Below are 16,570 nucleotides of genomic sequence, written 5' to 3'. Positions count from 1 at the left end.
TTTTGAGTGTTAAACGTACTTTTAAACTCCTCAAACGTACATTCAAACAGGCTCTTAACCAAGGAAACCAAAACTGATAAGCATCACAATTTTATTGGTTTTAACGTTTCACGCTATCAGAATTTGTTAAATCAGTGAACGAAATTTAACTATAAGGACTATATTGTTTTTTTGGCATACATCAGAAACCTTTGAGTTCATTTTAATACCACATGAAATTAATTACAAATCAGATAAACCACATGAACTGATTTTACATTTTTCTCCAAAATATAAAAAGAAGACTTTTTTATTACCTAAATAGCTCTTGCTGCTATAGATGGTCTACCAAAATTATTTAAGAGTCAGGTGATCTTTTGTGACGTACTATATATGATGCCACTATAAATTCTCATTCAATAAGGCAAGGGAGAGAGAAGAGTCGATAAACGTCACAATGTTTGAAAATGGCTTAAAAAGAGAGCTAGTTTCTAACGAGAACAAGAAGATACTTTGGGCATTGTAATGAGTAGTCATAATTTACAATAATAGTTAATGAGTAATCAACTATAATCTTAACTCCTAATTGGCTACTGGATCATCATTGGATGGGATATGGGTTTTTTTTTTTTTTTCTCTCTCTAACGCGAGACATAGAAATTACTTTTGTCCACAAAATATGAATTCATGATTGAATTCCAACATTAAAGAAATTAAATGTTAAGAATATGAAAAGTCTTTGAATATTTTATTCAATGGATAACTTCACTTAGAACACCTACACTACTATGCGTTTTGAGAAGACTCTTCAGATTTTTAAAACTCTCAATTTCACTTCCTTAAACTTTCAATTTGATGCAATTAACCCATATTTGTCAATTTTTACAGTTAAACCCTAAAGGGAACCACTAAAAAAGACTAAATTGTCCTTCAATTTATTTATATTTTTATTTCAATTTAAATTTAAGGGTAAATTTAAATTTTATAAAAGTTTCAGAAGTATAAACATCATATCATCACTTTTAATGTCTAAAAATTAAGGGTACTTTATTACATCAAATTAAAAGTTTGAGGGATAAAATTAAGAGGTTTTAAAATTTGGAGGGTCTTTGCAAATTACCTGGCAGTTCATGGATTATTTGTGAAGTTTTCCTTTTATTCAATTACAAACTCCTATTTATAAGTTTATGTTTTTTTCTCTCTATTTCTCTATTTAAGTCTTATTCAAATTTGAATTATTCTCTTCTTCTCCAATTTCATTTTTTTCGAACAACTAATTGTTCAAGTCCTTAAAATCATTCCATATATGAGCAATGATTTAACAAAAAAAAAAAAGAAAAAGAAAAGAGATGTTAGAAAAAACTTGACCTTAATAATGAGTTCCAAAAAGTCAGAAGAATTATTTTTATATTAAAATATAATATTAAATTAAATATTATTTAATTAATATTTATTTATTTATTTATTATTTATTTTTTATTTTTTATAAAAAAAGCCTCACTCCAAAATCTATCGTTTGGTTACCACCACACTTCTCATTCCCTTTCTTATTTCCTCCTCTTTCTCCAAAATTGTCGCCCTCTGCACTCTTTCACCCCCTAGGGCCTAGGCAAGCTTCTACGTATAGAAGCGAGTGCATCATCCATACTCCAAGTTGTGCTGCCTCTTCAGGTCCAAGTTTTTCCCTCTTTCTTATCCAATTAGCAAGATACAATGACAATAGAGATTGTATGAAGTGAGATGCCTGTAAAATGCGTTTTGTGCAAGTTGGTTCTCATATGATTTAGTTGTGTGGAAAAGGGTCAACCTTTGAAGAGGGTTAGCATGTCCATATGTGTGTTTTCGCAATCTAGGTTCAATTTGACCTCATTTGTTCGTACAACGTTAGTGAATTTCTATATGAAATGTGTAGAGATTGGACTTGTGAAGATGGTGTATGAGAAAATTCCTGACAGAATCTTGTTTAAAAGAGGCATTTGCCACTACCCACTTCGTGGAGGATCAGGAGTTCAGGACCATCTCCATTTCCAATGTTCATGGTCCAGGTTAGATTTTACAGATCCAACCCATGTAGGGAGTTTGATCCTAGCCCTCACCCAATACACAATCTCATAAAAAAGACACATTACCAACTCCCTGAAACATTCTAGCATTTCTCTCACGCCAAATTCCATAAACTGTTGCTGCAAACATCATTTTAGCTACTAGGCTGCGAAGGGATTTACCTTTGAAACTAATTAATGGCCAATCCACAGGAGGGTTTCCACCCAAAGGAATATATAATTAAATTTTACATGAAAATAGGGTAATGACTTGTACTATTCAAAACTATATAAAAGCTTTGACGAGTCCTATTCACATTACCAGTGTACAGGAATTGTTCTTACGACTAGAAGATCTAAACTTCTTTCCCTTACCCTTATTTTCTTTTCGCCTAAAACATACAGATTGATTATCATTTTCGTTCTCATTTGTTGAATGGATCAAAATGAAATCTCACCCTAATTAATCAGGGATTCAGGGGACAGAAATGGAGCCCTACTCTGTTTGTTCCACCCATTCCAAATCACTCCATCTAAACAATTTGTTAAAGAATTTCCTGACAGTAAAGGGGGCTTATAAGACAAACTTGTAGTTTCCACCTCAGTGTGAAGGCATTCCTGAATTAGTGCCTTAATGTCTGCACCTCTATAGTCTATACTAACATGCAAGGAGGGTGCCAATACCTCAGGAAAAAATAAAATGAAAAATTAATTTACAATCAAGTAGATCTAAAATTGCATGATCACATATTATGCCTGGAATTGAAGAATACAACGTTTGTAAATTTACCCGAAGGAAAAAAAAAAAAAAAAAAAAAAAAAAATCGATTCTCACCTACCCTCTTTGATGATCTCATCGAGCATGGTTTTAGAAACATTTGCTGGTGAAATCTCTGCATCACCCATTATGCTTGTACTTGCTAATGAGTTGAAATTGCTAGCATGGATTGCAACATCACTCAATAAGCTGCTTTCATCATCAAATTTCCAGTCAGTCAAATATCCAGGCCTTGAAGTTACAGAGCTCACTTCAATATCTCCCGAAAGCATTGCCACCACACGCGACATTGATGGCCGTAACGTTGGGGATGCTTGTGTGCACAAAAGAGATACTCCTATCATGCGCTTTACTTCTTCCTCATTGAACTTTGATAATGTTGAGTCTATAAGACCGACTTCACAATTGCTTTCATGTAAATGCCAAGCCTGAGAAGGATATGTGTTATCAGGCTTCAAAATATAATACAAAAAAGGTGGTGGCGAGTATTCCAATTGTTACAATGAGGAATATGCTACTATAAAGGTGGTGGATGTGAGCAGTCCAATTGTTTCAATGAGTCTCAATGGTTCAGAATTTAGTATAAACCTGTTGGAAGTGAGTATTCTAATTGTTTCAAGGAGGCAACTATATTTTGCAGAAGATCTAGATAAATCCAGTCGATTTTCGTAACTCTTCCGCAGCCTCATTTTGTGATTCTACGAAGTCACTCGGTTTTAAACACTCATGTAAAATGTGCTGTGCCATATGGATAACAGACACATCCAGATTGACATTTCACTATCAATGAAGTTTAGTGTACACTTCATAAATCGGGATCATCACAAAGTAAACTGGAACTTATGTCTTATCTTGAATTTCAAAAATAACTTCGACAGAGGCCATTTCATAGTGTGAGTCACAAAAGTAAGGTCTTACTAAGGGAGATTTGGCTACGGAGACTCATATCATTTCCTGTTAAGTATGCTACTGGACTCATTTCTGGATGCTCTGTATAAGCAGGTAAAATTATTCTGCTGCCTTGAGACATCCAGAATTTCCTCCTAATATGATCCAAGTTTTAATCTTGTTTCAGCTTTTTGGAAGAAGCAAAATATATATAAGTATGGATGGTCATGACTATTTTAACTTGGAACCCATAGCTACAGAAAGATAAATGCTACTGGAACTTTTCGAAGTGGACTGAAAAATCCATCTCATTAGACGACAGGTAACAATGGAAACATGGAGCATAAAAATATTGTTCGTACCCATTCAAGAAGATATACTTTCTCTTCTTCCAAGCTTGAGTCAGCATTTGGCCTCCCGCTAACAATCTCTAGAGCCACAACACCAAAGGCAAACACATCAGCCTTCTCCGTAAGGTGCCCACGCATGGCGTACTCCGGTGCAAGATACCCACTACATCAGTAATAATCATATGCAAAAATTAGTACAAGATAGCTTATAAAAAAGACAAAATAAAGGATTATATAGTTCAGAAAGACAAGGTGCCCAACTAAGCCTTCATGATCTTACATAGTTCCTGCAACACGGGTGCTTATGTGGGTCTTTTTATCATCGTAAAGCTTGGCCAAGCCAAAGTCTGATATTTTGGGGATGAGATCAGAGTCAAGCAGGATATTACTGGCCTTCACATCTCTGTGCACAATTCGAAGTCGTGACTCCTCATGAAGATATGCTAAACCTCTTGCTACACCCAAGCATATATCAAAACGTGTTGACCAGTCGAGATTCAAACTTCTTTTACCTGCCTCATGCAAGCATATAAAACTTAATCTGCTTAATACATAATACATACATAGACAAATAAACACACACGTGCATATATATATATATATATATATATATAGAGAGAGAGAGAGAGAGAGAGAGAGCAAGTGCAAAGACGCATTCACATACCAAATAACGCTTGATCAAGACTTCTATTCTCTAGAAACTCATAAACAAGTAGTCGTTGATCTCCCTCAATGCAACATCCGTACAATTTCACAAGGTTGCGGTGTTGCACAGCAGATATAGTAGCAATCTCAGTTATGAACTGGTTCTTTCCTTGGTGTGATACTACAGATAGTTGCTTCACAGCAATTACTCTCCCGTCAAGAAGTGTTCCCTATTTAGTAGTGTCAGAAAAAAAAAAATGTGACAGAAAATATTTTTAAAAACCATTAGTCATCTACAGGGATGATTTTGATCTATCAATGTAAATAGAAAATGATAGTCTGGCTGAGTAGGGTGGATGGCTTAAATAAATTTAATTTACACAACTTAAACTTTACACCATCCATGAAAAAAATAAAATTGCTGAAATCATCAGTTCAAAATTTTACTTTTTATATATATATATATATATATATATATATATATATGCAATCCTTCACTCTCTATAAACTTCTTTTCTTTTTTTTTTTCTTCTGTTAATCACTAATTTTTAATAGAAATTTCTAGCCAATTGAGATATAATGGACCTAATTTCACCATAGAATGCTTTCTTCTTTTAGTATACTGAATGTAAAGAACAAGTTGCATTGAAGAGTCCTAATTCCAAGGTAGCCCTAAAAGAGGAATAAAAACCATAATTTTGAGTATGTGTAACCAGACCACGAAAAAAAAAAGTGTAAAGATTATAATATGGCAACTTATACAAATTTGAATTTGGGAAAGTGGCGTGAATCAGAAAATAACTACAAAATATGTTTCTTCTTTCTTCATTTGATTAAGAACTTTGAATATCTTTCAACTTTAACTAAGGTCAAAAGATAACCATAATAGAAAATGCAAGTGTATTAGAACTGGTAGAAGAAATAGAAAAGGTTTATGAATATCATAGGACAGGGAACTCCAGCAATTGAGGATCCCTCTTATCCTTGCCCCCTCCTCTTTGGGCAAGGAAGTTCCCCTCACAATGCCTCTATTATTACCCAGCCCCTTTCTTTGTGAAAGGAATAACAGAGAATCCGGATCCGGACATCATATTATGAATCTTTAAGTATTTTTGTTTCACTTCTACAACAATTGCAATTGTCAGCATCTTACCAATCATAAGCACAAGATACCATGGTAAGGAGTGCATGCAATTTCACAAAAAAAAGAAAAGAAAGGCAGGAAACATAAGGAACAATAAATAAAAGAAAATAAAAGAAATCGTGGAAAGGTGATGTTGCAAGTTTTGCTTCATTACTTCTTGGAAATTGCAATAGATATATAACAGCTCTAGAGTTATATCAGATAGTCAACTAAATTTTTGTCCACTAACATAGGTTTAGCCACTTTTTGTCCTTGATTAGAATAAGGACTTACCTTAAAGACAGGTCCAAATCCTCCCTCTCCAAGCTTGTTAGCAGGACTAAATTCTTCTGTAGCTGTCTTTAGTTCAGCGTAGGTGAAAGTGAATGTTTTAGCATCTATTCCCAAGAGCTCTGCATTTTCAACATAAACACAGGTTGATCTGCTTATCAATTTGCTTCAGTGGTTTGTGAGTGAAAATGCAGTATAGTTTTACATGTTAAATTGAGGATGTCTCCTTTTGTTAAGAAATAATCATCAATGTGTTTTAGTCCAAAATGTTGTTGCACTGAAGATGGGAGATTCAGTAGCAAGAATATATATAGAAAGTTGTCTATAGAATGGGGTTTTATCAGCGAAGTAACTTACATTTTACCCTACTCTTTGCTGTTGTGTATGTGTGTGTCTGTATTATTTAGCAGACATATAGAAGAGGTTTTGGTAAAATTGCCTTGACGTAGCTGTTGTCATAAACATGATATGATACACTGCAATTTCTACTTAACACAATTTCAACCTCACTAATAAATAAATAATATAGACTCACACATAGGCAAAAGTTGCATGTTTCTAATATGTAGACTAAAAAATGAATGAACTTTGACAACTAGAATAGACATACAATATGGCTTTTGACTTACCCGCATCATCACTGGTTGGAAGCTGTTTTCTTCTTCGAACAATATAGAAAACCACAAAAGCAGACAGAAAGCTTAAAACTCCAGCACCAATAACGACACCTACGATCAGACCAGTCCTATTATTCTTCTTGCTGCTTGGAAGTTTGTTATCACCTGTGGGTGTAAAGTCTATACAAAAGCAAGACCATCAACAACATGTTCTTAATCTTCTGAATTGCGACTACAATTTTTGCACTATATTACCTGGGGTAGCACTGATGGCTGAAATAGAAGGTCCATAAGTACCTTGACGAGGTATGCAGCAGGTTCCTTTTCCAGCCCAAAAGAGATGGATTTCAAGGTAGTTTTCTGATACCTGGACCTGAAATTCCTTCTGAACGGGTTGCAAAGAGACTCCACCAGCCTCCTTTCGTATGTCAAAATCCTTTAATAAACGATTCCCCTGGAATAAACAAAGTCAAACCTTTAAACAAAAACACAAATGACGCCAATATCCATCATATCCAAGGTAACTTCTTGATTGATGTATAAGACCGTCAATAAATTTGTTAAGACACCTTTTTTTTTTTTTTGGTTGAGAGATATCCATCATGATCTCTTAAAATTGGCATTCTACTAATAAATGTTCTTAACTATTGATGAGGACTTTGTTGTATCAGTATTTATCACTTATCATTTATCATCTTATTATTTATCAAAAAAATTAATAAAATAGAATCTCCAAAATTTAATTAAAAATAATGGTTGAGATTTTGAATAAATCTACTCCATACAATATGTTAAAAAATTTAAAAAATCTTTGTCCAAGAAATATAGACTCACATGGATTGTTGCGTGTTTTCAGTCTTTTTGAGACCATCATAATCCCCGATCAAGATGTACGATTATTATCATTCTACACAATCTATCTTATCTGTTTATTTGTTTTTTGTTTTTTGTTTTTTAAAAAATCATGCTTATTGAATGAAAACTAATATACATTGGGTTGAAAGAACTTAGAAGGTAATGAAAAATCATTTCCAAAGAGAACACTTTGATCTAAAACAATTCAATAATATGATCCAGACCTGCATATAAATATCAAAGATACGCCTCCCATGACTTTGCCAGGTGGATGTATCTGGAAAATCTGTTTCTACAAACTGGAGCCTTACAGTGTAGTTCCCGTTCTGAAGCCCCAAGCCATAGTACCTTAATGATGAAGCAGAGAGTCTAGCTGTCTGGAACAGCTCTGAGTCTATACTTGGGAATTGAGATAACAAAGTCCTTGTGTACTGGGGATCATTGCTCCCACTGAAATATCCAACATTGCTAACAGCCCACCTGGTTGTGTTGCTCACATAATATGTGGCTGGACCAAGTGTCTCGTTATCCCTCTCATAGACAATACCACTAGAAGATGTAATCTCAGGACCACCACACTTAATGCTAAAGTTATAATCTGAAATCCAATACAAAAGAAGCACATAATCAATGTGTAAGCTCAGAACAGGTGATTAAATTGTACAAGGTTGGATAATGTATATATATAGCCTGAAGTGTTCATAAGCATGTTATGCATTTCAACACTGGATATGGTTCAAGTTAAAGCCTAATTCAAGTCTATTAGTCCTTTACTATGAAACTAAAATAGTTCAGTTCATCTTTTAAAAAGTTCAATATTTGACTTAGAAGAAAGATTAATATATTCAAATCCAAGCTCTCACAATATTTGCCTTAGTACCTACTAATCCTTTCCAATCTAGGAATCAAGAGTATGCTTTTAACTGTACTTACAGGAGCCTCGATTGCAAGGAAAGCCCCGTTGTAGGCAGTTCAATCCTGAAGGCAAAGCACTAAAGCAGAAGGAAACGAACTTAGACAAAGAATATTGTATTTAATGTTGCACATGAAATGCAAATTATAAGCAACTATATCAGACTCATACAAAATATTCTTACTGGGATTAAGTTTAAATCCCGATAACAGAAACGGTCCCTTGGTGATACGCAAATATGCATTCTCCTAATAATACTAACGCATGATTGCCCCATGATGAAAGAGGGTTCTTTGAATGCGAAATGTGTTTGGTTGTCTAATGCAAGATAGTAATTGCAATCACTACAAGTAAAAGGTATCGCAATTGATCCTAGACAGGACAGAAAATTTTCATGAACGGAAATGTATAATATTTAGAAAGAATTGATTTTACATTTGTTGTTAAATCTAACCTTATCTTTTCTTTTTTGGTTTTTTAAGATAGAAATGATGTCACAGAATAAAGTTTCCTATACTCAATTGGGGTTCAATAGTCCTCCTTGCTAGGTATCAAATTGGCTAAATGCTCTAGATTAGTTCCCAATGTCCTGTGTTAGGAGAGCATAGATGCTCAGCCAGGACTGACATTTGACTGTATAAATCTCATTAAGATGACATGGCTTGACCCCTTCTAATTCATAAAATGAATTCTTCAATTTGCATATTTTGGTACATGATGACTAGCTAGCTGTTGGAGTTTGTGATGGAATCTCCCTTAACAGATCTAAGTTTGAAACAATGTGTAGATAAGGTACAAATATTTAGGTATCACATATTTTTTTCTTCTGGGCCTTTTAGTTATCCCATATTTAATAGCATTGATTTGGCTATCACATAATATTATTACACCATGACACAAGAGTACCACAAAGGTAAAGGGAAAAAAAAACGCATAACAATCTTAATTAAGCACGAGAATTTTCTAACTTATAGAAGTCGTGGCATGGGGAAGATTAGGGATGAAGTGATTTATTTATTTGTAAGCTTAACTATGCTTAATAGACCAGTTTGGCTTCTTCTCCATCGGTTACTTCCTTACCTTGCCATGCCACGCTCCCACTCCAATAACAACCCCCAATGGTCCTCCTTTTAATGGACATTTTAAGTAATTTTGCATGCTAAACAATAGCTAATTAGTTTTCTAGTTATAATTTAATGCTAGTAAAACATTATAATTATCAGAAGAAAAGAGTTAATGATGATTTATGCTCCACATTAAAAGTGAAAAAATGAAAAATTTGTTCATAAATGTACTTGAGGACAAATTAGCAAGTTGAGAGCCTCATGATTTATCAGTTTCGAACAACCTCATGGCCATAATTGACCACTTAGGTAGTTTACAAGAGTCAAATTACAATGAGACCAATAACATTTTTAACTGGATTGGAAACAACAATTTGTTTTGTTCCAGATTCATCTTGGCAAAAAATTCAACCACTAAAAGTAGAAAATATAATCTGGAAAGATTTACCTGCTGTTTGAACTTTCTATCGTGAAGTTGTTGGAAACTACATTGCTGCATAGTATACCCATATGATCCAAATGTCAGTTTCATCATTAGTGAATGCAGAGTATGCAAGGCCATATTCAAAATTCAAGATTTTTATACGATTGTTAATAAAAAATGTTATTCGAGAGTAGAAGGTAATAGATATTGGAAAAATAAATAGAAAATATAGATAATATTCGAATATAATAGACACTATGAAGTAAACAATAGTAAACATACAGTTGTAAATTTTCTTCACTGATCCAAGAAGGAAAGCTTCCCACCAAGTTATTGTACGACAAATCACTGAAAGCATAACATTTCAAGGATGTTAGGTACATGCTCGCTCCATCCAACCAGTAAACAATGCCATGAACAGTACTAATTAGGCATTAGCCAAGTGACATTAGTTAGTTAGGAAAAATAAATAAAATTGGAATTTGACCCCTCAATTTTAAATCCAAAACCTCTATTTTCCATTTTTCCTCATAATGCTACACTTGTTTATGCTATTAGCTAAATCCATATATCTAGATAAAGTTGTGATACTTCAAATAGGTAAATACAAGAGCTCCAAATAGGTAAAATCCTATTAAGAGTTTCAAGTTTTTAATTGAAATGACTCTGCATTCTCACCTACATTTAAATTTTGAAATACTATAAAAGTAAGCCAGTACAAATCATTCTAGTGGTGATCAGAATTTACTCTATAATTGCTTTCAGAAAAACTGAAAATCCAAAAGAGAAAAAGGAAACAATTAATCGTTTAGAGTAATCAGTAATTTATTGCATGGAGATCAAAACTTGTATTAACTTGAGTGTAGAACCTAGATTTATGATCTCCTTTTACATCTTCTCCAATATGATTGGTATATCTCACTGTATAAGTGTTCCCTTAGCTCAAACAAGATTTTAAGATGTGTTACTCGCGCTACCCTAAAATAGCATATCTTCAATAAGGGATAGGATTCTGTACTACTGCTCAACATTAGATAGAATATAATTCCTAGGTATATATGCATCAAACGGTTTAGAAAAACTTAATAAATTTAATCGATCAAAAGGGGATGATTTTTACAGTTGAAAACCAGTTGTTAGAAAACTCCATTTTAAATGCACTATAATATTGTGAATGCACATAATGTCTTATGCACTTACATGTTGAGAAGATTCGCACTTTTTTGTGCAGGCAGGGTGCCGTTTAACTTATTATTTCCAAGAAACCTGATAATGAAGGAAACAATGCATGCTTCAATACAAATAGGAGTATGTTGGGATGTCCACTGTGCAGCTCAGCAAGTAAGGCATATTACAAGTAAGAGAGCGAACTCAAATTGAAAAGGGAGTCTGGAATCTGCCCTGTTATATTGTTGAAGCTCAAATCCCTGAAAAGATATATAATGCTGTCACATGGACTGATACAACAGTAACTAGGAAATGGTTGTGAGATATATAAAACCAGTTATCAACAAGAAATGATTAACACTTATGATTCTCATGCAACTGGAGCAGACAAAATTTAAGCCTTACACATCATCTAAACAAGATAGAAGGAACAAGAGGAGGACGGAGTAAAGATAAATGAAGATGAAAAGAAATCGGATGTGTATGATATACTATGCAGTCATCCTAAGTTGATTACAAACCAGGTAAGTTCAGATTTTTTTTAAGCTGGGAGAAATAACCTGATAATTATGTCAAAACTTGAACAGTCCTTAGATTTTAGTGCAGCAATCATTACAATTATTTTTTTCAGGTTGAGTTGGTCCAATCTAACAAATAATAGAGAGGTTCCTGCTTTTATAGCTTTGGAAAATGATACAAGCCCTGCATGAATCTAAAGAGTTACCAACCAATGGCTATTACTTACAGCTGTGTCAATTTTTGGTATTCTCCTATATTGGATGGAATTGAATCAGAAATGTTACTGTTCCTCAGCACTCTGCAATGCATGTAACTAAAGTGTTATACCATATTCAGGAAGCAACAAAGAAGGGAAAAAAAACATATATCCTACATATCCTCTACGATGTTGCCTTACAATAAACTTAGAGATTTCATATTCTTTATGAATGCCAGCGAAGAGCTCCCATTAGATAAATCACCTATTCTCCTACAGTAATATCAGACATCAGATTGTTAAGATCTGCAAAATGGAAAAATAAAAAATATATACACAATAAAAAATTAAAAGTCAACTAAAAGATGCAGACACTCACAACTGTGACAGAGAAGTCAAATTGGAAAATGTTGAGGGTATGGGACCTTGGAAAGAGTTCCCTTGAAGCCTCCTAAAAGAGCATTTGGGAGTAGTTAATCAGAAATTGTGAATAATGCATCTTTTATGTAGAATAAACAAGTACAGATTAAAATTAGCTCAATCATAAGTCTTACAACAATAATGTTTCTTATTGACATTGTGTTGTAATGAATGCTTGAGCCTTGTCAAGGATGATTAAACAAAGACAAAAAAAAAAAAAAAGGCTAAGTCTAGCAATATCGTCTTACAAGTCACTAAGCTTTGACCAATTCCCTATGAAGTCGGGTATCCTGCCTGTGAGTTCAGTGTCTGATGCCCACCTGAGATGAAAAGAAGTATTTCCTCAAACAATTCAGTTGCAGTTTTTGTTTTTATGTTTAACTATATGTACATTTTAGAAAGCTTTCAACTGGGAAAAGAAGGCAAGAAGTTCTTACATTGTTTGGAGGTTTCGTAAGTCAGCAAATGTGGAAGGAATCTCACCACTAACTCCAGAACTAATAATGTAGCTGTCAAAGCAAACAACTTACACATGAATCTACTGATAACAGCCTATCCTCAGCTCATATGAAAATTTAGTAATATTAGATAATGGATTTAACAACCGAAAGACGCCCTCAAGCTAACTTTTCAAGAGAATAATTTTCAAATTTTCTCATGGTGTGTACAAATTAAATATCATAGTAATCTCTACAATAGCCATATCATATAAACCAAATCATTTCTGCCGCTACTAATTTACTCTAGCATGTGAAAAAGAAAAAAGACAAAGTCTTGCATATGCAAAACTGTTTAATATGGCATATTATAAGATTGGCTGTCACAAAGTTCTTATAATCTTGAGTCTCAGAGTAGTAGCTTTATTAGAACCATTTGCAAAGTCTTCATCACCTGGCTACAAATTGCATATATTTTTTAATTTCACTAAATAATATCTGCGTTGTACTAGAACTTACATTTGTTCTAAATTCACTAAATTCCCAAGCTCAGATGGCAGAGAGCCCGAGAAGTTGTTTGATGAAAATGACCTGCAAATTTAACAAGTGAAACAATAAATGAATTATAAGTGAATGATTTTATTCTCTCAGGTTCAGAAAATCAAGATCAGGTATATGGAATGCAGAAAGCAATAGAACAGGCATGCTATTTTGTGAAAACACCTCTTTAAACCTACTACCATCTAAAGATAAAGGCAACGGGAACAAATGAGTCTCATTTTAAAAAGATCACAAATATCTGTAGAAAAGCAACAAAATCAAGACACCACATAGATGACTTACGAAATTGAGAATGAGTATGACTTACAATGATTTTAATTCGGTAAGGTTTCCAAGTTCCTTTGGAAGCTCCCCTGATAATGCATTAATGCCAAGAGTCCTAACGCATTAAACATCAGAAAAACAGGAAAGGTTAAATAATATTAATGTACTATGTCCTAGGAGTTTCAAATCAAAGTAGGATGGGCTTACAGGTATTGCAAGCGAGTTAGATTGCTGATGGAAGCAGACAGGTTACCTGTCAAGTAATTTTGGGACAAAATCCTGTAAGAAATGGAGGAAGCTTAGCATATTTAACAGTGCCCAAAGCAAATGGACCATTGTGGAAAACTAGCAGAACACATCTAGCATAAATTTCAATTGGTTGATATTGTGAACCACAAATTCAAGGTCTAAGTTCAATCCTAGCTTACATGAGAAAGAAGGTAACCAAAATTCATGCAAAACCCAACTAAACAAACATTAAAGAATAAACCATACAGATTGGTGAGGAAATTTAGAGTCCATAGCTCTTCTGGGATTACACCGACAACACTCAATGCATAAACCTTCCTGCAAAGAAAATAAATTCAAGAAACAAGCAATCAAAAAAATGGAAGATTAATACATGCAAGATGTTCAAGATACTTGAAAGTGTAAGTTGTCCGCCATTACATAACCTATGTGTCGGTTGCTTAACATAATTTTATTTAACTTTTCAAGGTCATTTAAAACCAAAAAGTTGATTATCATATGGAAGGATTGCACTTCAATTTGTATTGAAATTGCTCACATTTTATGTGAATTTAATTAGTTGAAGTTCAAAATTGTAAGTTTAATCTACGGTGGTAGATGAATGCCTGCTCAAGACTCGGGCTTGTTTGGGAAGGTAATTTTTCCCAACTTTTTTCTCTTTTTCAGGGTGATTTGACATCACTAAGACTCAACTCAACTCAACTCAACTCAAAATTTTTGAGCTTTATTCAACCAAACTAATAAAAAACATTAAATAAAAATTTTAAAAATCAATAAAATATATATATATATATAGGGGTGGTGGCCGGCACCACCCCTAAACCCCCAACTAGCGGCTGGGGGTGGCTTAGGGTTGCTGATCCACCCTCCCCAAGCACTTTTTAGGGGTGGCTCATGTAAAATTTAGGGGTGGCCAATCCACCGCAAGCAGCTACTTGGGGGTGGCTCGGCCACCCCTAGGGGTGGTTCAATACCACCCCTAATATATATATTTTTTTTCTTTCTGTTTTTTTGTTTTTTGTAATATATATTTTTTTATTTTTTAATTAGATTTTTTATTATTATATTTTATATTCTTCAAACAACTCAAACATAATCTCAACTTTTTTTTTTCTCGATATTTGCAATTTTGAATTAAGTTAAGTAAAAAAAAAAAAAAAAAAATTGCACACCCAAAAGTGCCCTTGTAACTATTGTGACGGAAAAAAGTTTTGATACTAGGTTATTATAACAAAATATTGGATGACAACCTAGTAGAGAAGAGGGAAATGAAATAAGTTTTTTTTTTACATGTTCACACAAGAGGGGTAGATGAGATTCGAACTAGTAACCTCCGCTTCATAAGGCATGGTCTTCAGTCAATTGAACTACTCCTTGAGGACAGAAATGAAATAAGTTAATTACACTCAAAAGACAATATTTACATGGTTCAACATAAAAATCTACTTCCATAAGAGAAAAGTTTTTGGGAGAAATTCCACTAACAAAAGATGCAATATAAGAGGTGGTGACAAATGCTCAAACTTAAGTCCAATAGACCAAAGCCCAACTCACGCGGGCACTTTCAGCCTCAAAAGTTAGCAAGCCACTTCCCACATAAAAGAGGACGACTTTAGGCTAAAGTCCCTCTCAAACTTGTGCTGAAACCACGATGCTTTATTTATAGGTCCAACTCATGCTCTTTGTTGAATAAGGAATTCCAAATTACTTATATAACAAGAAAAAAAAAAAAACTTTTACCTTAAGAAAACTCAAATAAGTAACTATTAAAATAAGAATTTGATAATACTTCCATAAGTAACTAATACCACTCATAAATTTTAAGTATTTTTGCTAAAAAATTTCATAAAAAGTAAAATAAAAAGAGATTTGGCAACAAACGACCATGTGGTAAGAGAAGTGCCATATCAGGAATTTCATAAATATATATATATATATATATATATATATATATATATATATATATATATAAGGGAATATTTTATAACAAAATCAAACTTTTAAAAAAAAATATTAGGGGTATTAACTCTTTTACCAACAGAGGCTTACTAAACTGATGTGTAGCTCATTTTGGTATTCGTTATATTTCTCTTAATTAATTATTTTATTTTTTTCCATTTAATGAGTTACGCATCAGTTTAGTAAGCATCCGTTAGTAAAAAAGTTAGTACTCCTAACATTCCCAAAAAAATATATATATATATTGATGTGTATATGTTACTTATTGTGCCACATGGCCTTCTGTTGCCAAATTTCTTCTTTTTTCTTTTTTTTTTTTTCATTGAAATTTGTGCAAAATATGTATTGTTTTATGACCTAAATTTGAAAGATAAAAAATCTCTTTGGGAAACTTCACTTACCCAAAATACCCTCATTTGTTTTAGGAAATAAAAAATAAAAAAATTACAAAGATTGAGGCGGTGGTCCGAATTTAACGGTATTTGCAAAAATACCCATACCTCAATCTTTGAAAAAAAGTTTTAAATATCTTTTCTTAAAAAAAAAAAGGCAGGTATTTTGGGAATTTTGTTGAAATTTAACGAAAAATCCTAACAGATGTGAGACATTGAAAAAAATTAAAAGTTCGATACATTAAATTGAGAGGTTTTGAACTTTAAAAGGATATTGCAAAATAAGTGATAATTCAGACGACTAAGTGAAGTTTCTCAATTTATTTTATTTTTTATTGTTTTCTAAGTCTTTGTTGTCAACTAGTTTTTATTTATTTATTTTCTAGACCGTTGTCAGCCTGTTACTACTGTAAAGAAGAGTGCATGGGTAGATTGGA

At 33.2% G+C, this 16,570-nt stretch overlaps 1 protein-coding gene across 3 annotated transcripts in view; it reads right to left on the bottom strand.

Annotated features, from left to right (window-relative positions):
- Positions 1–2,495: 2,495 nt before the first annotated feature.
- The window catches only part of LOC132173598 (probable LRR receptor-like serine/threonine-protein kinase At1g56140), a 23,172-nt gene continuing 9,097 nt past the window's right edge, over positions 2,496–16,570 (bottom strand). The window contains exons 1-23 of one of the 3 annotated variants that reach the window (XM_059585130.1): positions 14,321–14,387; positions 14,029–14,100; positions 13,741–13,812; positions 13,577–13,648; positions 13,228–13,299; positions 12,709–12,780; positions 12,520–12,591; positions 12,231–12,302; positions 12,053–12,124; positions 11,882–11,953; positions 11,325–11,396; positions 11,170–11,235; positions 10,252–10,317; positions 9,994–10,038; positions 8,502–8,560; positions 7,793–8,166; positions 6,969–7,167; positions 6,726–6,893; positions 6,100–6,218; positions 4,702–4,912; positions 4,318–4,549; positions 4,050–4,200; positions 2,496–3,227 (exon numbers count right to left, since the gene is read on the bottom strand). In XM_059585130.1, coding sequence (XP_059441113.1) covers positions 2,853–3,227; positions 4,050–4,200; positions 4,318–4,549; positions 4,702–4,912; positions 6,100–6,218; positions 6,726–6,893; positions 6,969–7,167; positions 7,793–8,166; positions 8,502–8,560; positions 9,994–10,038; positions 10,252–10,317; positions 11,170–11,235; positions 11,325–11,396; positions 11,882–11,953; positions 12,053–12,124; positions 12,231–12,302; positions 12,520–12,591; positions 12,709–12,780; positions 13,228–13,299; positions 13,577–13,648; positions 13,741–13,812; positions 14,029–14,100; positions 14,321–14,322 — 2,787 coding nt within the window. In that variant the 5' untranslated portion in view covers positions 14,323–14,387 and the 3' untranslated portion in view covers positions 2,496–2,852. Of the gene's footprint in view, positions 3,228–4,049; positions 4,201–4,317; positions 4,550–4,701; positions 4,913–6,099; positions 6,219–6,725; positions 6,894–6,968; positions 7,168–7,792; positions 8,167–8,501; positions 8,561–9,993; positions 10,039–10,251; positions 10,318–11,169; positions 11,236–11,324; positions 11,397–11,881; positions 11,954–12,052; positions 12,125–12,230; positions 12,303–12,519; positions 12,592–12,708; positions 12,781–13,227; positions 13,300–13,576; positions 13,649–13,740; positions 13,813–14,028; positions 14,101–14,202; positions 14,291–14,320; positions 14,388–16,570 lie in introns of those variants that run through there. The other 2 variants (XM_059585129.1, XM_059585128.1) reach the window with 2 other exon arrangements.

This window comes from Corylus avellana, chromosome ca3, assembly GCF_901000735.1.
Source record: "Corylus avellana chromosome ca3, CavTom2PMs-1.0".
Taxonomy (NCBI): Eukaryota; Viridiplantae; Streptophyta; class Magnoliopsida; order Fagales; family Betulaceae; genus Corylus; species Corylus avellana.
The sequence above is the reverse complement of the archived record's forward strand: the minus strand, read 5'-3'. Positions and strand labels throughout refer to the sequence as shown.